Raw genomic sequence first — 24,785 nt, 5'->3', positions numbered from 1 at the left:
ACAGTGAAAGAGAGGTTGGCAGCCCTCCAGTACCAATGCTAGCAGCCATTTTTGATGTGTGAGCATAGACAGCAAATGTTAACTATTATGCACTACAACCCTCTAGCACAGTGATGCCGAGGCCAATTGCAGCATTTAAACTGGTGCCCTGGATGAGAGCAAATACCTTCAGCACAGCCCAAGGATCAAACCAGATACCCTCTGACTCATATAACACTCAACACAGTACTTTACCCTTTGAGCCATCAGGGATCTTCCAATTGAAATTCATGCTAGTAATGTCAAAAAAACTTGAAAGGATAACAAAGGTCCATGAAGTAAACTAGGAGTTACAGCATAAGGATTTTATTAAAAAAGGGATCTGATAAGCAGGAGGATTAGAATGAAACAAGCATACTTTTTTTAAAAATTGAAAGAGCAGAAACAACATATCAAATTGCATCTCAAGTAACAATGAAGAACTTTTTAAATCTGTATGCAACTGATAAAGGGTAAATGAAACTGGTCTACTTAAGTACAATAGTGGAGTACTGACATTGGACAAGAAAGAACGAAAGAATTGTTAAACAGTTATTCTCCATCTGTTTTCACATAGGAAGATGACATAGATTTGTCTGAATCAAAGATCAGATTTTCAGGGCAGCAAGGAGCTGAACTAATTTTATTTTGATTAGCAGGGTGTCTGGTACTCAAGCTGAGAATGGCAAAGTTTAGAAACCCCCAAGAATGCATCGTGGCACCACTGCAGTTTAACTAGCTAACATTGTGCAGCCTACCAGCAAACATCTCTGATAAGCTTCCCACTGCAGGACCAGCTTACCCATCAGGGCATTCGTTTGCAAGATTATCTGGAACCAGTGGGAAGAATCTTAGCCCTCAGTGATAGGTCTACCCCAAGAGTGCCCTGGAGAACTACAGATCTGCCTGGATCAGATATTGCATTACCAAGTCTGCCACAGAGGGTTGACCTCGTTCCAAACTTCCTCAGAAAGAAATGTTACAAAAAGGTGCTCGAGGAAGATAACCCACACAAAAAAAATATATACTTCCTTTACAACTCAGGGATGTATACAGACAGAAATTTGGGAAGTTATAACTAACATTTTTGAAAATTAAAGTTCACTAGCTTTAGTTGAGACTTCAGCAGATTGAAAAGTGACCAGCATGCAGGGCAGCAACAGTTTCTTTGTGTGCCCTTTCTGCAGCCACTGGGGGCCAGTACAGTTATGTGTATTTTATGTGGCTGAAGAACAATTTGTTCAAAAGGTCCTGAAATGACTTTGTCCGCAACCAATTTCCAGTCCCACGTAGGGACAGTCTGAAGTATGAATCATTCAGCAGTATGAACAAAATGCAAGCATACAACAACCCAAATGGTTGAAGTGCTCTTCCTAAAATCAGTATTTGAAAATTTTTGATTAGAAAGAAAGACTTGCATTCATATAGTTCCTTTCACGACCTCAGGACATCCCAAAGAGCTTTACAGCCAATGAAGTACTTTTGAAGTGTAGTAACTGTTGTAATGTAAGAAATGCAGCAGCTAATTTGCACATAGCAAGGTCCCACAACGTGATAACGACCAGATAATCTTAGGATATGCTCACAGGATCAAATTTCCTGGACGGCAGCAGAATTGCTAGTACCAACTTTTGGAACTCTTAACTGTTCTCGGCTGCCCCTCACTGCTCCCCATCAATTCCCTTCTCATTCCTGTTCACACAGTAATACAGCAATGTATAGGATGAGAAAAGACTATTGCAGTCCATCTGGCTGGTTCCCTTCTGAAGCTGGAGGCTCCTGCTGGGGTGTGGTTACATAGAACCATAGAATCTTACAGCACCGTAGGAGGCCATTTGGTCCTGTAAGGAGGCCAGTCGTGCCTGTGCCGGCTTTTTGAAAGAGCTGTCCAATTTAGTCCCACACACCAACTTTATCCCCATAACCCTGCAACTTCGTCCTCTTGAAGTACATGTCCAATTGTTTTTTGAATGTTCCTATGGAATCTGCTTCCATCACCCTTTCAGGTAGTGTGTTCCAGATTCTAACTGCCCTCTGAAAAAGTCTCATTTCCCCTCTAGTTCTTTTGCCAATTATTTTAAATCTATGACCTCTGGTTACCAACCCACTTGCCAGAGGAAACAGTTTCTCCCTACTTGCTCTATCAAAACCCTTCATGATTTTGAACACCTCTATTAAGTCTCCCCTTAACCTTCACTACTCTCGAGAATAATCCCAGCTTCTCCAATCTCTCCACATAACAGAAGTCCCTTATCCTTGGTACCATTCTAGTAAATCTCTGCACTCTCTCCAAGGCACTGACATTCTTCCTAAAGTGCAGTGCCCAGAATTGGACACAATACTCCAGCTGAGGCCTAACCGGTGATTTGTAAAAGTTTAGCATGACTTTTGTTTTTGTATTCAATGCCCTTATTTACAAAGCCAAGTATCCCATACGCCTTCTTAACCGCCTTATCAACTTGCCCTGCCATCTTCAAAGATTTGCACCCCCAGGTCCCTCTGCTCTTGCACCCCCTCAAGATAGTACCATTTAGATTATACTGCCTCTCCACGTTGTTCCTCCCAAAGTGCATCACTTCACACTTATCCACATTAAATTGCATCTGCCACGTGTCTGCCCATTTCACCAGCCTATCTAAGTTTTGCTGAAATCTGCTACTATCCTCCTCACTATTTACTACATTGCCAAGTTTTGTATCATCCGTAATCTTCAAAATTGTGCTCCCGATACCCAAGAAAAGCAATGGTCCTAATACCGACCCCTGGGGGACTCCACTGCATACTTCCCTCCAGTCAGAAAAACATCCGTTCACCACTACTCTGCCTCTTATCCCTCAGCCAATTACGAACCCAAGTTACCACCGTCCCTTTAATCCCTTCTATTTTCTGAATAAGATTATGTGGTACTTTATCAAATGACTTTTGAAAGTCCCCATATACAACATTTACTGCACTACCTTCATCAACCCATAGCATCAGCAACCATCCAATCCATTTCCCAAATTAACCTGAACTTGTGAGCTCAGGATACTATTCAACTATTTAACAGAACTATTCATCTGTTCTGACATCCACATGCACACTTTCCAGAAGCAGTCGCTGGGGAGCTCTGATTTGTTTCCCCTGGAAGCCCAGTGCCCAAATGCTACCAAGTTGTGTCCCTGGCCCACGCTGAAAAGTGGAAGCCCATCGGTATCCAACAGATGGAAGGCTTACAAATCAAACAAGGCGCACAAATCCTCAGCGCATACAAAAGGAATCCACATGACCATGTTATTTTGTGTTCGGTTACCCAGAGGTTGAGTCGTTATCCAAGACTCTGGCACTTGGCTGATTGAGAATTAACCTGATCTAGTACAAATACACTTCCTCAATCCTAGTCACAATCACCCATTTCCACAACAGCAAGCCAATGAATCTAGATCATTCACCCCCTTATTGCTCATCTTCTCAGGCTTTCCACTTCTACATCATTGTTAGCTGGGATCTGCAGACTGATCAAGCTGAAGATGAATAAATATTGTAACAAATGCAATCAAACCAATCTAGCATTGATGGAATTAACTCAAAACTCCACTTCAACTGGCACAAACTGGGTTCGACCCTGCAGAGGGACAGTTACAAGACACAAAAGAACAGTTTGAATTGTACCTTGCTCTTTGATATGGTGTGCGTATCATCCTTTGCCGGGGACACGTCATCTCTGCCTCTGTCCAAACCTAAAAGCAAAGGTTATTCATTAATGTTAGAGTGTAAAACCATTTTAACAGACAACAGTTGACGAAGACAGGTAACTAATCACTAGCACTCCAATTTTACAAGTACATTCATCATCTTGGGACAACCTTCCGAGTCTCAGTCCTGAACAATATTTATAACGAAGAACTAAACAGATATAGCTCAGGGCAATGATTGCCAAATATAGATGTGTAAACAGAAGTTCAGTGATTTCTTTCCATATGGTGCCTACACCCTTAACGTCATCTGCACATGTCCAGCTCAAGGTCCTCACTCAGCAGATTCAGGGGACTAGGATATAAGTTTAAAGTCAAGAGCTATAAAATCCAGATTATAAATCACACTGATCTGTATAAGCTCTCCCATATATACACAGATATAAACAGGCAAATATTGAAAGTTTTACACATAGTTGATGAAACACAATGATCAAAACAGATTAGGTAAAAATTAATTTTACTAGATAATAAATGTTTTGGTATAGACTGCAGGTTAGAAATGATGCATTAATGGAAAGCATTAAAACAGCAAATGTCAGCATGCTGTCCCAAGACAATAAATACACTTGTAAAAGTGGAGTTCTACAACACATGTCCTGGTGGGTAAAGGCACAGTCCACTGTACTAATCTATACAGCTCATACTATCTATGTTCAATTTTGCTCAGTTTGCTGATCTCAATGTACCATCCTAGGTTGAAGAGTTAAGTTATCAACCAACTGAACATCTTCGTCAATGTCTTTTCATTATTTTGATATAAAAATACTTTCTTGCATCTGCAGTACAGGTCAAACAGTAAGTTACGAACCAAGCAGTAGGCTGTGTGACACGGACATGATCTGAAGACTTGATTACAGAGTAAACCTCAATGGGTCCAGTTGCTTACAATTCTGACTTGTGTAGAGATTAAATAAAACACTGCACTTTTCCTTTCTTCAGGCACAAGTTTACTCAATTTTTAAAAAACAAAAGTGATTCCAACAAATATTGGATGGGCAATGCAACATGTTAAAAACCACACAATTCCAAGTGCAGTAATTGTGGCCTTCAATTTTTCCCCTGGCTGGAGAGTCCAGAACTAGAGGGCATAGTCATAGGATAAGGGGTCGGCTATTTAAGACTGAGATGAGGAGGCATTTCTTTACTCAGAGGGTTGTGAATCTTTGGAATTCTCTACCCCAAGGGGCTGCAGATGCTCAGTCGTTGAGTATATTCAAGGTTGAGATAGATAGATTTTTGGACTCGAGGGGAATCAAGGGATATGGGGATTGGGCAGGAAAGTGGAGTTGAGGATGAAGATCAGCCATGATCTGATTGAATGGCACAGCAGGCTCGAGAGACCGATAGCTTACTCCTGCTCCTATTTCTGATGTTATGATTTATCCCTTTACCAGCACAAATCTATATGCAGAAAAGGGGTAATAAACTTAGTGTTTGCACTGCTATTCACATATCAACACAATCTCAAATCTGTGTGCGGCAAGCTATGAACAAAGGAACATGTAAAATGATAAAAGAATTTCAAAAAGATAAAAAAATGAGCAACTGGCACAAAGAAAAACTAGGCAATCAGTACAAGTTAATGGCCATAGAGACATTTTGCAGAATTGGAGCAACAGTCAATATGAGGCAAAACATCAATAGCTGCTCCGGTAAAATGGCATATCTGAAAAGAATCTGAAGTATGTTACCATTTTTGCAAAGAGAATCCAATTCTAAAGCAGGATTAAATACTCCAGAATTCTACATTAGGGAGGGGAAGGGTTTTCTTTTGTACTGTGAAGTGGTAGCCTTCAATTAAAAATCCTGCACAAATCTTTGTAATAATAAGTGTTCTCATACCAAGCAATCTCTTTCGCAACAACAAAAATTCAATGATGGTCATTATGGCAAATTCACAGCTAAAATATACGGAGCACATCTTTAAACTATTAGATATTCTCCAGTATCTGTCCTCTGACCCCCAAGAGAAAATTAGCCTGTTCACTCATTCAAGGTTTTAGATTTTATGAGAAATTACTGTACTTGGTCAACACACAGGGAATTTGGGTCCCAAAATTCCTGGAGCCAGGGATGACAGGTCTGTGGCATGGTGGCAACTGAGATGAGTTGGGAGGGGATGCAGAACTTGGTGGTGCTGTTTTCAGCCTCGTCAGAAATCCTAGCACTTTTGGGTCTGGCCCATAAAATGCCCACCTATAAATGGGTGCCACAGTGAAATTCCTCCCCTCTATGCCCAGAATTGGCGTGGGTGCCTGTTCACCCAAAATGTTTAAAGCCGACTGACCATGGGAATTCTGATGTTTGGTGGGGGTGGGGGTGGAAGTCAGAAACATTGCCAATGAGCAGGTGGAAGTTTCACCCCACCCAGACCCGAACGCCCACTCCTTCCCTGAAACCCAGGAATGTCAGAGTCTTATAAGATTGTAAATTAATTTCAGCAACATAAAAGCTCCAAATTCACACTAATAATTTCAGGCATGCACAACACAGTCATGGGAACATAGGAACAGGAATAGGCCATTCAGCCCCTCGTACCTGCTCCGCCATTTGATAAGATCATGGCTGATCTGTGATCTAACTCCATATACTTGCCTTTGGCCCATATCCATTAATACCTTTGGTTGCCAAAAAGCTATCTATCGCAGATTTAAATTTAGCAATTGAGCGAGTATCAATTGCCGTTTACGGAAGAGAGTTCCAAACTTCTACCACCCTTTGTGTGTAGAAATGTTTTCTAATCTCACTCCTGAAAGGTCTGGCTCTAATTTTTAGACTGTGCCCCCTACTCCTAGAATCCCCAACCAGCGGAAATAGTTTCTCCCTATCCACCCTTTCTGTTCCCCTTAATATCTTATAAACTTTGATCAGATCACCCCTTAACCTTCAAAACTCTAGAGAATACAACCCCAATTTGTGTAATCTCTCCTCGTAACTTAACCCTTGAAGTCCGGGTATCATTCTAGCAAACCTACACTGCACTCCCTCCAAGGCCAATATGTCCTTCCGAAGGTGCGGTGACCAGAACTGCTCTCAGTACTCCAGGTGCGGTCTAACCAGGGTTTTGTATAGCTGCAGCATAACTTCTGCCCCCTTGTACTCCAGTCCTTCAGATATAAAGGCCAGCATTCCATTAGCCGCCTTGATTATTTTCTGCACCTGTTCATGACACTTCAATGATCCATGTTCCTGAACCCCGAAGTCCCTTTGGACATCCACTGTTTTTAACTTTTTACCATTTAGAAAGTACCCTGTTCTATCCTTTTTTGATCCAAAGTGGATGACCTCACATTTGTCTACATTGAATTCCATTTGCCACAGTTTTGCCCATTCACCTAATCAATATCCAAATATAATTTTATGTTTTCATCTACACTGCTTACAATGCCACCAATCTTTGTGTCATTGGCAAACTTAGATGTGAGACTTTCTATGCCTTCATCTAAGTCGTTAATAAATATTGTGAATAATTGAGGTCCCAAGACAGATCCCTGCGGGACTCCACTAGTCACATCCTGCCAATGTGAATACTGACCCATTATCCCTACTCTCTGTCGCCTTTCACTCAGCCAACTTCCTAACCAAGTCTGTACTTTTCCCTCAATTCCATGGGCTTCTATCTTAGCTAACAGTCTCTTATGTGGGACCTTATCAAATGCCTTCTGGAAGTCCATATAAATAACATCCATTAACATTCCCCTGTCCACTACTTTAGTCACCTCTTCAAAAAATTCAATCAGGTTTGTCAGGCACGACCTACCTTTCACAAATCCATGCTGGCTCTCTCTGATTAACTGAAAATTCGAGGTGTTCAGTCACCCTATCCTTAATTATAGACTCCAGCATTTTCCCCACAACAGATGTTAGGCTAACTGGTCTATAATTCCTCGGTTTCCCTCTCTCTCCTTTCTTAAAAAGTGGAGTGACATGTGCAATTTTCCAAAATAGAGGGACAGTTCCTGAATCCAGAGAACTTTGAAAGATTATAGTTAGGGCATCTGCAATCTGCTCACCTACTTCCTTTAAAACCCTGGGATGGAAACCATCTGGTCCTGGGGATTTGTCACTCTTTCGTGCTATTATTTTCATTACTGTTGCTTTATGTTAATTTTACCGAGTCCCTGTCCCCGATTCAATATTAGTTTTCTTGGGCTTTCCGGCATGCTATCCTCTTTTTCTACTGTAAATACTGATGCAAAGTAATTGTGCAACATGTCCGCCATTTCCCCATTGTCAATGACAATATCCCCACTTTCAGTTTTTAAGGGGCCAAAACTGCTCCTGACCACCCTCTTTTTCCTAATATAACTATAAAAGTTCTTCGTATTGGTTTTGATATCCCTTGCGAGTTTCTTTTCATTCTCTCTTTTTGTAGCCCTTACTATCTGTTTTGTGACCCTTTGTTGATCTTTGTATCTTTCCCATTCGCCAGGATCTGTGCCATCTTTTGCCTTTTTGTATGCCCTTTCCTTATGTCTTATACTGTCCCTTACCTCTTTGGTTGTCCACGGCTGTTTTTTTTGGCAAGTAGAGTTCTTGCCCCTCAGGGGTATAAACCGATTCTGTATCACGTTAAATGTTTCTTTAAACATTTCCCACTGATCATCAGTCATTTTACGCATTAACAGATTTGCCCAGTTTACTGTGCACAGACTCTGTCTCATCCCATTGAAGACGGCCGTATCCAAGTCTAGAATCTTAGCAGCTGATTCATTTTTTTCCCTTTCAAACACTACATTGAACTCGATGTTATGATCGCTATTGGATAGATAAAAGACAGTCAACTATATAGTTTTCTCCGCTCCCAAATTAAATGCTTTGAGCTTTACCACATAAACAGATAGAATGAAGTAACTGAGTGGGGCAAGAACATCATGATTTTAATTTAATTTTTTATACTTCCCGCAATTTATAAATTTGTATTCAGTAATTGTTAAGAATTTGGCTTGAGTAAATAAAATGTTACTGGCATGCATGTCAGTTCAGTTTTTGTAACCGTTAACAGGACGATAAACCCACACGTAAATAGTGCCTGTAATGCTTGATCAGCCTGGTGACTCAAAATGCATCACAGAAAGAGAACTGATAATTTGGTTCGGTACCATTTCAAATGGTCCATTGATAAACATTTTAAAATTAACTTGAAATAACTACGGATTATCTTTCCAATCCTCCCTTTTTGAAAAGACATCTATGTTTTGTTCTACTCCTGCATGCGCCTATGGAACCATCACATCCCCAGTATTTCTCCTCCTGCCCGCACATGGTCATTCCCCAAGGCTCCATCTTTTTTCTTTTTTTCACGCTTCCCCTTGGAGACATTATCCATAAGCATTCAGCTAGGTTTATGCTGGCAACATCCAGTTCCATCTTTTCACCTCTATCCTCAGTCCCATGGCTGTGTGTGTCATTGGACTGCCCATCTGACATCAAGCCAGAACTTTCACCAGTTGGACACTGGGAAACCAGCAATCTTATTCAGCTCCCGGCAAAAACTCCAAACCCTTGCTCCCAACTTCTTCCTCCTCCATTATTACTCGCTCAGGTTGAAGCGGACGGTATGCCACCTTGAAGCCGTGTGACCCGAAGCGAAGCTTTAAATCCCACATTCTGTCCATTATTGAAGTCATATAGTTCCATCTCTACTGCACTCCCACCATTGTTGAAACCATTGTCCATACTTCAGTTACCTCAAGACCCAACCTCTCGAATACGGTCCTCACCAACCACCCGAGCGTCTCTGCATACAAGCTCCAAAATCGGCCAAAAGCTGCTGCACGAAGCATGCGCCTTATGGTCCCTCCGAATAGCTTCTCGTGCATCCCTTACCACCTGGCATTCCTTGCTTGATGGCACAGTTTTCAGCTGTCTGGGTTATAACAGCTGGCACTCCCTCCCGAAATGGCTTTTCCTTACTTAATCCCTCCTTGCCTTTAAAAGCACCCACTAAACCCAACTCTTCAACTCTCCTGATTCTATTGCACTTGGTCCATTCTCTAATATGCAATTCACCTTGGCATGTTTTTTGTATGTCCGAGGCACTATATAAATGCAAACTGCTCTTCAGAACTCTGCAGAATTAGTTTTTTTTTATTAAGACCAGTGCTCAGTAAAGGTTTCAAACACAGCAAACTACAAAAATATGGACAAATTTTCAAAGTTACATTACTTAAACATCTTAGATTATGCCTAAAACAAGTACACTTTACAGTGAATGCATCAAGTATTCCAAAAATGAGAAAAGTAACACTGGTAGTCCTGTAAAAATGTGTGGGGGATCTCAGGTCTTCTCTAAGTTAGATTAATTAAAAATTAAAACCCTTCCCTCCCTTGTGTGTCAATTATGAAGTTATGTGCTATAGACTACTACCTACAAAAAATAAAGTGAACCTGCCCAAACTCATTTTATTTCAAATCATCCAGTTACCAGAAATGACCACCAGCTAATCTTTGGGCGTTTTTGTGTTCTAAAACTGCAGCTTACATTTAACGGGCAATTGTCTCACCACTGGCTGCAGGTAAAATTATAAACAAATTACGTTGGTCTGGCAGCAGCAGAGACCCATTTCTTTATGGATATTGCAAGCTGCGTCAGATTCCTGGCCTCCACTTCTGCCCGTTCTCTGATGGAGAACAGGGTCGGGAGGAAATGTAAATGGGGGAGTTTAGTGCGTGTCGGTCTCCCAAAACTTATGCTGAATTAGGCACATTGCTTTCAGCTCACTGTATCATTTAGTCTCCTATAACTGCTGCAGGGAACAAAAATCTTCCTAATTAATAAACATTTTATTAAATTTTTCTCTCACTTTCAGGGAAATAGCAAGTGTGTTATAAGTGCTGCAAATATTCCACACTGTCTGAAACAGACCATAATTCTACAAGAATGGTTGATGAGCAATACAATTCAAACTAGGAAGAGACTTACGTTTTAGTTTTCAGACATGTTACAGTATTCTGCTCTCAATCTAAAAAGAATGTTCAATTCTCCTCTAAGCAAGAACATCGCTCTGTGCTTTTTTGCTTTTTTTTTTATATACTTACAATTATTATTCAAGACACTGCTAGTTGTTATGATACGAGAAAGAGATCTCACAAACCTGGCAATATTGGAGCAAGTTCATAGTATCCTCCAAAAGAAGCATTTCTGATCAGTTTTCGTCTGTCAACTCGAGATGACAGCACACCTGGTATCCCGGCACACAAGGAAAACCTGCGGCGCACCAGACTCTCTTCCTTCATGTTGTGGATGTTCTGTTTGAGCCAAATGTTTACCCACAAACTGAAATCACTGTGCTGCTCAGGTGGAGGCTGTTGCAACTGCAGCCGTGAGGCTACAAATGACTGAATAAGCAACTAAAAGGAAAATGCTGGTCCTTGTGAACATGACGATTCAATGTACACTCCTCCCAACAACTGGACCACAGGATGGTAAATGTGCAGCAATACATCCAAGTACCTCCTTATTTTTCCTGTGAATTCATAAAACACTTATCTTTTATATCATTATGCTGATTAGGTTGGAATATGCAATCCCAATGCTTTCTCACTAGATTCTAAACTCCCAATACGATACCACAGAAAAGAAATTCAGACCACAATTAATCATTTCTGTTTACAGCTTTGAAATCCATACAGCAATTGGCATCTCCATGACTATCGATGAATTTAGCTCCTTCGTCGACTCCTCTCCAAGGGGTCAGGGATTCAGGATAATGTTTCTATTGACGATCTCCACCTCACAAATGTTCTCTTTTTAGTCCCTTCAATTCTTAAGGTACTGCCGAAGATGAGGATATTATTTTTTTTTAAATTAAAAATTGAAATGGGTAGATCTAAAATTCAAAAATAATTAGAAAAGGAGGACAGCCTAGGGGGGAGCATTCAGTATTGAAGTATTCCCTCTATTTATATCCAATTAAAAAATGTGTCTTGTGCCTTGCGCCTTGCAGGATACAACTTCAATTTTAGACTGTTGGTTCCCTTTTGATGAGACTGGTCATTTTTGGTCTCCTTTCACACCAAGGACACTGATTACACAGGAGAGAAATGTGCTCTTCTAGATCTCTAATGGGTCAATGTACAAAGGCATCATGTATGGTGGATCCCCATCTTCAGCTCTGCATATTTAACCTCACTGGAAGTGCATGTGTATGAACTTCACGCGAGGATAGGATTGGCACAGACTGCAATAACCCTATGACTAAATAGCTGGCCAACAATTAATGTACAACCTTCACATATGATGGATGAAATTTTGGGCAAGATGCTGGAGGGAGACTTCTCAAACCATACTCCAATAAAAGGGTCCAAAGCTCCAGGAGAAGGTGTTGGCTCATCCAAGTTGGGGGCAGGGACACAGCACCGACACATCCCTGGACTGCAGAAGAGAAACATCAGCAAAGATGCCCATGCTATCCAAACACAACCGTGGAAAATGGAATCAAACTCAGCTGGGATGCCCCAATGTGGGTCGGCAAGAACCGGGTGATGGGTGAGCAACACTTGGTGCAGGATAGGCTACAGGCAGCAGTGTTTTGGATGAGCTAATGTTTATGGAGGGTGGAGATTCGAAGGCCGACCAGCAGTGCATTGAAACTGTCGAGTCTGAAGGTGACAAAGGCATAGATGAGGGATTCGGTGACAGCTGAAGGCGACTGATATGACGGAGGTGGAAGTAGATGGTCTTTGTAATGGAGAGAATATGGGGTCAGAAGCTTAGCTCACGACAAATATGACACCAAGACTGTGAACAGTCTGGTTCAGCCTGAGACAATAGCTGGGGAGAGGGATGGAATTGGTGGTGAGGGCACGGAGTTTGTGGCGGGGCTGAAGACGATGGCTTACGTCTTCCCAATGTTTAAATAGATCTCAGACAAGCAGTCTGAGAACAGAGAGGCAGTGGAGGGGTTGAGAGAAGTGGGCGAGAGGTAGAGCTGGGTGTCGTCAGCATAGACGTGAAAGGTGATTCCATACCTGTGGCAGCGTAACTTCAGTCCCAGCTGAGATCAGCTGACTCAGCAGAACATCACAGCACTGAACAAAGGGGATACTTTAGTGGGGTTTTACCTACTAAATCAACAGGAAAGCGAAACAGGACAGTTCTAAAACAAGTACACACTACAATGGACAACATTGTGATGCACTCAAAATACTAGATGATTAGATCTGCAGTGCAACTTGGGTCAACTTCTCACGCATTTGCTGTCTTACAACCACAGAAGTTTACAGCACAAAAGGCAGCCATTCGGCTCCTAATGTCTGTGCTGGCTCTTTGTGAGAACAATCGGAAATTAAACACACTGCACCGCTCTTCCCATTGTCCTGTACCTTCCTCTGCTTCAAATATTCATCCAATTTACCCTTAAAAGTTGCAATGGTCTCTGTCAGAAACACTCCATATGGCAAAGAATTCCATGCTCCAACAACTTGCTGCAGAAATAAATTTCTCCTAACCCCTTTCTTTGCTCTCAGTGAGGATTTTAAACTGATGACCCGTTGAGAGGAAATAGTCTTTCCTCATTCACTCTCCAAAACATTTCAATTTTAAAAGCCTCCATTAAGTTTCCTCTTGTCCTTCTCTGCCCCAGTGGATATCGTGCCAGTTATTTTGTATCTCCCCATTGCCCCAGTGGCTGTAGTCCCAGTTATTTTGTCTCTACCCATAACTATAGTTTCACATCCCTGGCATCACCCTGGTGAGTACACTGTACACTATGGCTTGAATGTGCTTTCTATAATAAGGCACCCAGAACCACACCCAGTACTCCAACTGTAGCTTAACCAATGCTCTGCACAAATTTATTATTTCTTTATTCTTGTATCCTATGCTCATTTGTAGAAAACCCAAAATGCTGCAGGTATTTTTACTTGTGGCTTTATCTATCTGCGGACATACTTTCTCATTTTATATATAGACCATTGTTACAGCCTTTTAGATATGGTCACAGCAACACCAAAGGAACCATATTGCAAGCAGCTAACCACATTTTCATGATCTCAAACTACAGTCCCTAAACAGAACTTTTGCAAAACTTCACTCTAAACCCGATGGAAAAAAATTTAAATCATCTACTTAAAATAACCTTCAATCCTTTCTGAACAGTTCAGATAGCTATTAAACTACTTGCAAGAACATTGATCTAGCTCTGTGTAGATTTTTTTAAAAGTTCGCCAACAACCTCTCTCATTTACATATGCTTTAAAGCAACATGCTTCTGTTTCAGTTACTACAAGCTGGCTTAACTTGTATTTACGTTAGATACTGAGTCGCACTCGCTTTTTCCACTAGACTACTCACCACAACAATTTTCAACATAAAGACCACCACAAATATTGCAGGAAAAAAAACTGGCTTCAACCTATCTAACCACGCATCAGCGGCTGTGTCAAACTAAAATGATCTACACACCTTGTTTGAAAGGCAGCAGAGCTTTTAAAAACAATTTACATACAAAAAAATTACCAGTTTAACTAGGGTAAGCAGTATTCTGAATGCATCCGACAACTATTAAGAACTCAGTCTCTCACACCAAGTGCCAGCTGTTCCTGATGCTCAGCCGTCCTTTTATTAATAAGCAACTCAGTTTCATCACATCAGCATTAGCTTGCAGTGTAAGTAGGTCAGATTGGTTGCAAAGCAATCCTGCTTTTCAACTGACAGGCTTTGTACTGCTTAACACTAATTTGACTAGATATTATCCATCTTAACCGTTAATGTGCAAGAGAAGTTTAAAGATGTCGTGTGAAAATTTCCAAACACTAGGTTGTTGCGTTTTAATGCAGACATCCATTTAGGTCTCGTATTTCAAAATGAACACGAGCTGAAGGGATTAGTGATTATCCACTGTGGTTAAAGCAGCAATTAGAATACATCAAAATCTGGATTTAATACAAAAAAATTAATGCAAATGATTATAGGCAAATCCCTACAACTCCATTTAAGTTCAGCAACAATCAGCAGCACTTTACGTAACAGAATACTTTAAATCTCTGTAGCCTTCATTCTCAATGTGTTTAATTTATTCAGCAAATTAATAGGTTGCATTACAGATAAGGTTATGTCTTATTAATGACAGTGTATTGTCAACCCATCATTTTAGGGCTCAATTATTTTAACTACCAACAGACAAAATGGCGGAAGGGGAACATACATATGTACACATATATATTGTATATACACGTAACACCACTTGATGGCTATTCTTTTGGACACACAAAGCAATAAATTGTCATTTATCTAGAGCAGAAAGAGCTTTTAACCAACACTAACTGCAGAAGGCGCATTACAGTACGTGTGTCAAATTGACAGGTTGGTACAAAAATTGCAGATTACTTTAACTAAAAGTGGAGCCTGCTGCATTTTTAAAAGGAGTTCAAACTCCCAAATGTATAAAGGAGTTGCCCAGATGAAAATCACCTGGGAAACTGTTCAAGAAAATTTGCTCGCAAGGTGCTCCCCTTCCCTCTCCATTGAACAGCCTCATTCAGGGGAGGCAGCAAGCACAATGAAACATTACACCAGATGGTGAACAGAAATTACACAAGATGAAATAGTAACACAGCTCCAAGCCATACCAATTCAGAAAGGGAACAAGCAAACAAACTCCCCCTCCTCAAAATTTGTGATTTTCTGGTGTGCGACTAAGAGACATCAATACCATCACTACGTTATGTACAGGCAAGAGGGCATTTGTCCAATCTAGTTTATCTTTCCATAGAAACCTATGATTCACTCATTATAGTTTCTAATTGCATCTCAAATTATCCTAGTGATTTTACCTTCACAGCCCTATTGAGAAGGGCTTTCCAGGATTGATCATTGCTTTCTGACACAGGTTCTCCACTTACCTTTTACTAGTTTAGATACTTGCATCGCCTTGTCCTAAAGTCATTTACAAACTAGTGCTCTATATTTACCATTTCTATTTTAATTAATAGCTTAGAAACCTCTAATATGCCCCCCCTCATGCACTTCCTTTCAAGGTTCAAGAGCCTGGTGTTTTCCTCAACTCAGTCCTCTTTCGAGGGTTCAGTACATTGGTCCTAATCTACGGTGCCTCCAAGGTGACTCAATGACCAGAACTAAATGAGGTACACTAAGTTTCGCCTGACCAGAGTACTGTAGCCTGATCAAAGCACTGTAGTTCCTCAGGAGGACATCCTTTGACTTGTACCCTTACTTATCTGGCAATACAACACAGCATTCCAATAGCTTTGTTGATTGTTAGTCTGTAATTTTTGCGTAAGGCACGTGCTGAGTCCACTATCACTCTTACATCTCTTTTGGCCTCTCCACGAGCTAGCTCAACACCATTTATTGCGAGTGTGTCTCCCATCTTTCTTCCAATATGTAATATTATGTATGGTACAGTGGCCTAGTGGTTATATTAGTGGACTAGCAGAGGTCTTGAGTTCAGATCCCATCATGGCAAAATTGTGCAACTGGAATCAATAAATCTGGTAAATTGTGGGCTAGAACCAGGAAATGATCATGAAAGCTGTCAAATGATGGTAAATGAACCTGCCACCCCTATCTGTTTTGGTCTACATATGATTCTAGTTCCATAATATATGGTTGACTGTTAATTCCCTCGGAAGTGACCCCCACTGCCTTCTAAAGATGAGCAATACATGTGACCATGCCAATGTCACCCACATCACATCAATAAACAAATGTTTAAAAAATTTATGCATCTTGAGTTTAAATGACCATATTTCTGTAGTTCCTTGGCTGCCTATTAAGACTTGTTTGTCAATCAGATTGGATTGCTTCTCTCCACCCCAGTTTACTCTCATACTTGACTATCTCAAAGAAACAGACCAAAGTAAATGACCATTACTGGTGCTGCCAGCTGCTACTTTTTTTGCCACATGCTGGCTGCACTCTCAACCTGCCCATATGGGCCAGTGATGGTGCTGCAGGTATATACTGACGTTTCGCAGCCATCAAGAGAAAATCCAGGGGCCAGAAATGAAAACTGCCAGTTTTAACCAACTGTGCACACAACTATTTATTGCCATAAGAGCTGTGGAATCTGCCTCAAAATGCAAACACTGAGAAAAAATGTGGACTCATGGAGAATTCCAATTGTAAAGTCAATGTCACAGTATAAAAAGTGGGAGGAAAAATCCAATCAGGTTAAGAATCTTCATTGTACTTCACATTCATTTTTCTAAGTTACAATCTTGGTATTATCTTTTATGTTCACCTTGAATGTGAAAATTTGCATTATGGTTTACTGTGAACATAGTAAACTAAATGCAAATGGCCAAAAAACACCACCATCTCTTCAGCGTCATATCGATTGTTCTCAAACCACTCAAAACAGCAAGTGTACAACGGAACAAAGAAAAACCTAATTTAAATTGAAAATCGAGAAGTGGAAAATAATGTATTCAGTATTATAAGCCCAACAAAACTAATAATGAAGTACTTTTATTATGTGGTATAAGGGAATGGATTGTCTCAATTTATGTACCTACTTCGGAATATTGTTTATTATAATAAGTGTAACCTAGCAACATCGAAGCTATTGACAAACTGTTCAGGCCAGATTTTTGTTTGAGGTTCAGATTCACCAGCAGCATTTTAACATTACATATTGAAGAATCCAGTGATCACACTCTTAACTGTTCAACAACAGAAGTGTGATGATGACCAGCACAACTAAAAAATTGGTCAGCTGTAAAACTGACAGCAACAAAGTTATAGACACAGAACAGAGTTATTTTCATAGTTCCTTCCCTTCTAAGGTGTCAACTTGGTTCAGTGGTTGCACTTCTGCCTCTGATTCAGCAGATCATGGGTTCAGGCTCCACAGTAGGCTTTAAGCACATAACCTAGGCTGACACCTCAGTGCAAGTACTGAGTGAGTTCTGCACGGTCTGAGTTGCAGTATTTCAAGATGAGATGTTAAAACAAGGCCCCATCCACTTGCTCAGATAGATATAAAAGATGTATCTAAACAGCAAAGAAGTTGTGTGTTCTGACCAACATTTATCCCTGAACTAACAAAACAGATTAACTGGTTATTTATCACATTGCTGTTTGGGGAGGGGGGGGGTGGAAATCTTGTTATATTTGCCAACAGTAAGTGAATACACTTCGAAAAGCAATTCATTAGTTTTGGGACTTCCTGAGGATGTGAAAGATGCTATATAAATGCAAGTTTGTTCTTTCTTTCCTTTCGATATTTTCTCCCAATTTTCCACTCCATCACTGCAGTCTCTCAACATCCTCTTTCAGTTACAAACTGGTATTGGAAATTGCACAGAAATTTGTAACTTGGCAGGCAATGTTGATTCATACTTAGCAGTGACTTAAAAAATGCATGTTGGACAGGCTCAAACATTTTCAATTGTATTTCAATAGAGTTGTAACAATATATTTTAATACTAGCATATTGTACATGCTTTACAAATTATATGAGGGAAGGGTCAGCTTGGATCAATTAGTAGTCCTTTTGCCCCAGAGTCAAAAGGGAAATCCTCAAGCTGCACTCCAGGATTTGAGCACTGCACTGCAGTACTGAGGAAATACTGCATTATTGGAAATGGTGCCCTTAAAATGAGATGTTAAACAGAGGTCCTGTCTGCCTGTTGCGATGGTTCACGTGGAAATTAAAAAGTTCCCATCTGGAACAGTGCAGGGAGCTCTCCCTGGGCCCTGGTCAGCTTTCCTCCCTTAAACATCACCACCAACAATAGATTAAGTAGTCATTCAGCTCGTTGCTATCTGTGGGATCTTGCTGCACACTAAGTAGGCTTTTGGAAGAGACTGAAGCCTTCAAATTAAAAAAAAGGCATTAAAAGATATAAAAGACAATTTTTAAAAATTCATCCTCAGGATATGTCACATAGGTCAGATCAGGTAAAGGCAGCAAGCTTCCTTCCCTAAATGACATTAATAAACCTGTTGGTTTTTACGACAATCCAACAGCTTCGTTGTCACTTTTACTGATACCAGCTTTTTATTTCCGGATCCTTAAAATTGAATTCAGAGTCTCAAACTGCCATGGTGGGTTTTGAACTCTCATTCTCTGGATTATTGGTCCAGGCCTCTGGAGTACTAGTACAGTGATATAACCACTACAATATCATAACCAATGGATACATTTAATCATGTCATTCTGAAATATATTTTTAAATTTTGTCTAAACCTTTATTTTTGACTTGAGAAATTTCAGTTACTGAGGAAAAATAAAAGTTGGATGAAAGATTTTCAGACAGCATTTTGTGGGGAAAGATTATACAGCTCCGCCCAGTGGCCTGATCGTAAACTCGCTAGTCTGTAATTGCATAATCGCTTTTTCCATTATAAGTGTGAACATCGTATTGTAGATATTATAATAGGAAAAGTTAACAAGAAAGTGTGATGAAGAGTGACAACTGGAAATAAGGTTTTGTAGTCAGGGAGTGCAGCAGAAGCAAGATTTTCAAGCTATACAGATAGGAGGCAATTCTCAGGCATAACAGTGTGCTTCCTTCCCACTTACAGCTACCAGTAAAGCTTTTTGAGTAATTATACCTTTCATTGAATTGTGTTTTTTTATATTTAAATACTTCGGAAATTACGCACTGAGTTACAGAACTAAGAATTTTTACCAAGAATCAAACTCAAAAATACAAACACAAGAGAACTGAAGAAAATTAATAGGTAGGTTGCAGACTTCTTAATAAAAAGGTATTTTAAATTTTGTCTGTTCTTCGTGGTGTTGAATCTAGTTTTTATTCATCTTCTGAATTCTAAATTAAAATCCACCACCTAATATTTCTATCTCTTCAACTGAGTCAACTCCTTGTTCTTCAAAAGGAAATCAAAGCCACCTGGAGACTACAGAAAGAACTGAGCAACACCAATCTGGTTTTATCACTGCATTCACTGGTTTATATATTCTTCATGCTATATACAGAAATGTAGGTCCCTTATCCAGGAATTAGAAACCTCATCACTGTCCTCAAATACACATTACAGAATATGCCACTTTTGTCATAACTCTAGTAATATAAATGTTACTAGTGTGTTAAGTGTACAAGAACAGTAACATTTTTTTTTGAAGGCAAGCTTTGTACTTGGGACCGATTTCTTAAAATAGCAAATATGCAACTGCCTTCACCCACATAATTTTGACCCAAACCTGCACTCAGTTAGCTGCAGTAATGACACTGTCAATATAGTTATCCAGGAATTTTAAACACTTAGCAAGAAAATGCAAAATGGAATGAAATGGAGAAGAATCCTTCTCAAATATCTGAATATTGACTGAATTTCATATGTTTAATTTCCTTCTCTAAATGGTAATTGATTCCGCTTCAATAGCCACTTTATCACATAAATAACTTTATCTAAATCAGTGTTTAAAATGGAAAAAAAGAAAGTCACACAATTAGATGTTTCAGTACAGGAAGCACATTCCTGTGTCAGTATTAGCTCAAACATTAAAGCTATCTACCCGAAACCTATTTCCTAGATCGTCTCTTGTTTCTTTATTATTTTACACCTTCAATATCAATTTTGGACTTAGTACGAGAGCATAAAGGGTTATCAGAATATAGAATGCTTTATCACAAGTGGCTATTGAAGCGGAATCAATTACCATTTAGAGAAGGAAATTAAACATATGAAATTACTATCAATTCTCAGGCCTGAAAACAAAGTTTATCCCTGCCAATTTTCATCTTACCCTTCAGAAATCTTTATTCCCAATCTAGCATGAGAGAGCATTCTGAAGAAGCACCTACAAGGGTAGAGTCCAGATTATTCCTGATATTTCAACTGAAAATGTTCTTTGGTACTGGTTATGTTACTGGACTAGTAATCCAGAGGCCTGGACTAATAATCCAGAGTCATAGGTTCAAATCCCGCCACAGCAGCTGGGGAATTTAAATTCAATTAATTGAATAAAATCCGGAATTAAAATACTAGTATCAGTAATGGTGGCCATGAAACTACCGGATTGTTGTAAAAACCCATCTGGTTCACTAATGTCCTTCAGGGGAGGAAACCTGCCGTCCTTACCCGGTCTGGCCTACATGTGACTCCAGACCCACAGCAACGTGGTTGATTCTTAATTGCCCTCTGAAATGGCCAAGCAAGCCACTCTGTTGTAAAATCTCGCTAAAAAAAGTCACAAGAAGAATAAAACCGGACGGACCACTTGGCACCGGACACGACAAAGGCAAAACAAGCCCCGTCGACCCTGCAAAGTCCTCCTCACTAACATCTGGGGACTTGTGCCAAAATTGGGAGAGCTGTCCCACAGACTGGTCAAGCAACAGCCTGACACAGCCATACTCTCAAAATCATACCTTTCAGCCAACGTCCCAGACTCTTCCATCACCATCCCTGGGTATGTCCTGTCCCACCTGCAGGACAGACAGACCAGAGGTGGCGGTACAGTGATATACAGTCAGGAGGGAATGGCCCTGGGAGTCCTCAACCTAGACTCCGGACCCCATGAAATCTCATGGCATCAAACATGGGCAATGAAACTTCCTGCTGATTACCACCTACCGTCCTCACTCAGCTGATGAATCAGTCCTCCTCCACGTTGAACACCACTTGGAGGAAGCACTGAGGGTAGCAAGGGCACAGAATGTACTCTGGGTGGGGGGTTTCAATGTCCATCGCTAAGAGTGGCTCAGTAGCACCACTACTGACCGAGTCCTAAAGGACATAGCTGCTAGACTGGGCCTGCGGCAGGTGGTGAGCGAACCAACACGAGGGAAAAACTTACTTGACCTCGTCCTCACCAATCTGTCACAGATGCATCTGTCCATGACAGTATTGGTAAGAGTGACCACCGCATAATCCTCGTGGAGACAAAGTCCCGTCTTCGCACTGAGGACACCATCCAACGTGTTGTGTGGTACTACCACCGTGCTAAATGGGATAGATTCAGGACAGATCTAGCAGCTCAAAACTGGGCATCCATGAGGCTCTGTGGGCCATCAGCAGCAGCAGAATTGTAGTCCAGCACAATCTGTAACCTCATGGTCCGGCATATTCCTCACTCTACCATTACCAACAAGCCAGGGGATCAACCCTGGTTCAATGAGGAGTGTAGAAGAGCATGCCAGGAGCAGCACCAGGCATACCTAAAAATGAGGTGCCAACCTGGTGAAGCAACAACTCAGGACTACATGCATGCTAAACAGCAGAAGCAACATGCTATAGACAGAGCTAAGCGATTCCACAACCAACGGATCAGATCAAAGCTCTGCAGTCCTGCCACACCCAGTCGTGAATGGTGGTGGGCAATTAAAGAACTAATGGGAGGAGGCGGCTCTGTAAACATGCTCATCCTCAATGATGGTGGAGTCCAGCACATGAGTGCAAAAGACAAGGCTGAAGCGTTTTCAACCACCTTCAGCCAGAAGTGCCGAGTGGATGATCCACTTTGGCCTCCTACCGATATCCCTAACACCACAGAAGCCAGTCTTCAGCCAATTTGATTCACTCCACGTGATATCAAGAAACAGCTGAGTGCACTGAGGCTATGGGCCCCGACAACATCCCAGCTGTAGCGCTGAAGACTTGTGCTCCAGAACCAGCCTTGCCTCTAGCCAAACTGTTCCAGCACAGCTACAACACTGGCATCTACCAGACAATGTGGAAAATTGCCCAGGTTTGTCCTGTCCACAAGAAGCAGGACAAATCCAATCCAGCCAATTATCGCCCCATCAGTCTACTCTCAACCATCAGCAAAGTGATGGAAGGTGTCGACAGTGCCAGCAAGCTGCACCGACTCACCAATAACCTGCTCACCGATGCTCAGTTTGGGTTCCGCCAGGACCACTTGGCTCCAGACCTCATTACAGCCTTGGTCCAAACATGGACAAAAGAGCTGAATTCCAGAGGTGAGGTGAGAGTTACTGCCCTTGACATCAAGGCAGCATTTGGCCGAGTGTGGCACCAAGGAGCCCTAGTGAAATTGAAGTCAAGGGGAATCAGGGGGAAAACTCTTCAGTGGCTGGAGTCATATTTAGCACAAAGGAAGATGGTAGTGGTTGTTGGTGGCCAATCATCTCAGCCCCAGGAGTTCCTCAAGGCAGTGTCCTGGGCCCAACCATCTTCAGCTGCTTCATCAATGACCTTCCCTCCATCATAAGGTCAGAAATGGGGATGTTCGCTGATGATTGCACAGTGTTCAGGTCCATTCGCAACCCCTCAGATAATGAGGCTGTCCGAGCCCGCATACAGCAACACTTGGACAACATCCAGGCTTGGGCTGATAAGTGACTAGTAACATTTGCGCCAAACAAGTGCCAGGCAATGACCATCTCCAACAAGAGAGAGTCTAACCACCTCCCCTTGACATTCAACGGCATTACCATCGCCGAAACCCCACCATCAACATCGTGGGTATCACCGTTGACCAGAAACTTAACTGGACCAGCCATATAAATACTGTGGCGACAGGAGCAGGTCAGAGGCTGGGTATTCTGCAGCGAGTGACTCACCTCCTGACTCCCCAAAGCCTTTCCACCATCTACAAGGCACAAGTCAAGAGTGTGATGGAATACTCTCCATTTGCCTGGATGAGTGCAGCTCCAACAACACTCAAGAAGCTCGACACCATCCAGGACAAAGCAGCCTGCTTGATTGGCACCCCATCCACTACCATAAACATTCACTCCCTTCACCACCGGCACACAGCAGCTGCAGTGTGTACCATCCACAGGATGCACTGCAGCAACTCGCCAAGGCTTCTTAGACAGCACCTCCCAAACGCGACCTCTACCACCTAGATTGACGTTCCCCTCCAAGTCACACACCATCCCGACTTGGAAATATATCGCCGTTCCTTCATTGTCGCTGGGTCAAAATCCTAGAACTCCCTTCCTAACAGCACTGTGGGAGAACCTTCACCACATGGACTGCAACGTTTCAAGGCGGCGGCTCACCACCACCTTCTCAAGGGCAATTAGGGTTGGGCAATAAATGCTGGCCTTGCCAGCGACGCCGACATCCCATGAACGAATAAAAAAAAGCTGCCGTTAACATAGGACAATGTGATTCAGTGCTTCATGTATTAAAAAGGACAGGGGAAAGACACTAAGTGGGAGTTGAAAAGTTAGGAGAGATAACTGAAGGAGTAGTTGAAGAGGTGGATGTTGCGAGGTTTTTGAAGGTAGGGAGAGATGTAGCGAGGTGGAGATTTCCAAAGTTTAAGGCTGCAATGGCTGAAAACATGTCACTGATAATGGAGCTGAGGTGGGGTTGCACACCAAAGCTGGAAGTGCAGAGGGCACAAGCTGGGAAATAGAGCTGAAGTGGTACAGTGAAATGAGGCCATGGAGAAAAGAAGGTAGCGGATTTTGAAGCTAATGTATTGGGGAGAGAACACCAGTGGAGGTTGGTGAGGACAAGTGTGATGGGTAACCGAGATTTTGTATGGGCTAAGAAGCGGGAAATGGAACACAGAAGCCACAGAGTCTAAAATTGACGCTTTGGGTATCGAAAAGACAAATCCACCCCACTGGTGATACTGAAAGATGGCATTATCTGCCCTATTAAAATTAATTATTTTGAAAATTAAGAAATAAAAGGTTTTAACAAAACAGCACCTGCTCACCTGAAGCTGCTTACATTTTTGAGAGCTTAAATAATGAAAATGGCTTTCTGCACACCTGATAAAATGTCTATCCTTACAACACACAATCCCTTCCTGGCTTCCTCTTGCCTATACGCATCCTTCATTTTAATTAACCATCCCAGCAGTCAATAAATAATACTGAAGTCATCTGAGGCCATCAAAGAGATTCTGGATTACTAACCAAGGTTTTGGACAGTAGCTGAGTGTTGCTTGCATATTACCACTCACCCCTCATGCAATGCATGGTGTGGGCAAACAGTGTTCGTGATTATGGTTGCTCATGTGATGAGTTCCAAAACTTGGCTGTGCCGTCAATGAGGAAGTAAAGAAAAGAAAAAACAATTTGTTGCACAAATTACTTTAGGTTGCTGTTGCACACCTTTTAGCAACTGCCTCACCTCTTTTACCAATTCCACATGCTGCCTGCAAGGAT

At 41.5% G+C, this 24,785-nt stretch overlaps 1 protein-coding gene across 9 annotated transcripts in view; it reads right to left on the bottom strand.

Moving 5' to 3' along the window:
- osbpl8 (oxysterol binding protein-like 8) overlaps positions 1-24,785 on the bottom strand; it is a 122,355-nt gene that overhangs the window by 47,904 nt on the left and 49,666 nt on the right. For all 9 annotated transcript variants that reach the window (XR_010966170.1, XM_067999287.1, XM_067999289.1 and 6 more), the window contains one exon: positions 3,670-3,737. Coding sequence is in view for 8 of the 9 variants with exons in the window: in XM_067999287.1 (XP_067855388.1) it covers positions 3,670-3,737 (68 nt within the window). In the remaining variant the exon portion in view is untranslated. The remainder of the gene's footprint in view (positions 1-3,669; positions 3,738-24,785) is intronic.

Source organism: Heptranchias perlo, chromosome 18 (genome assembly GCF_035084215.1).
Source record: "Heptranchias perlo isolate sHepPer1 chromosome 18, sHepPer1.hap1, whole genome shotgun sequence".
NCBI lineage: Eukaryota > Metazoa > Chordata > Chondrichthyes > Hexanchiformes > Hexanchidae > Heptranchias > Heptranchias perlo.
This window is presented reverse-complemented; position numbering and strand designations above follow the sequence as displayed.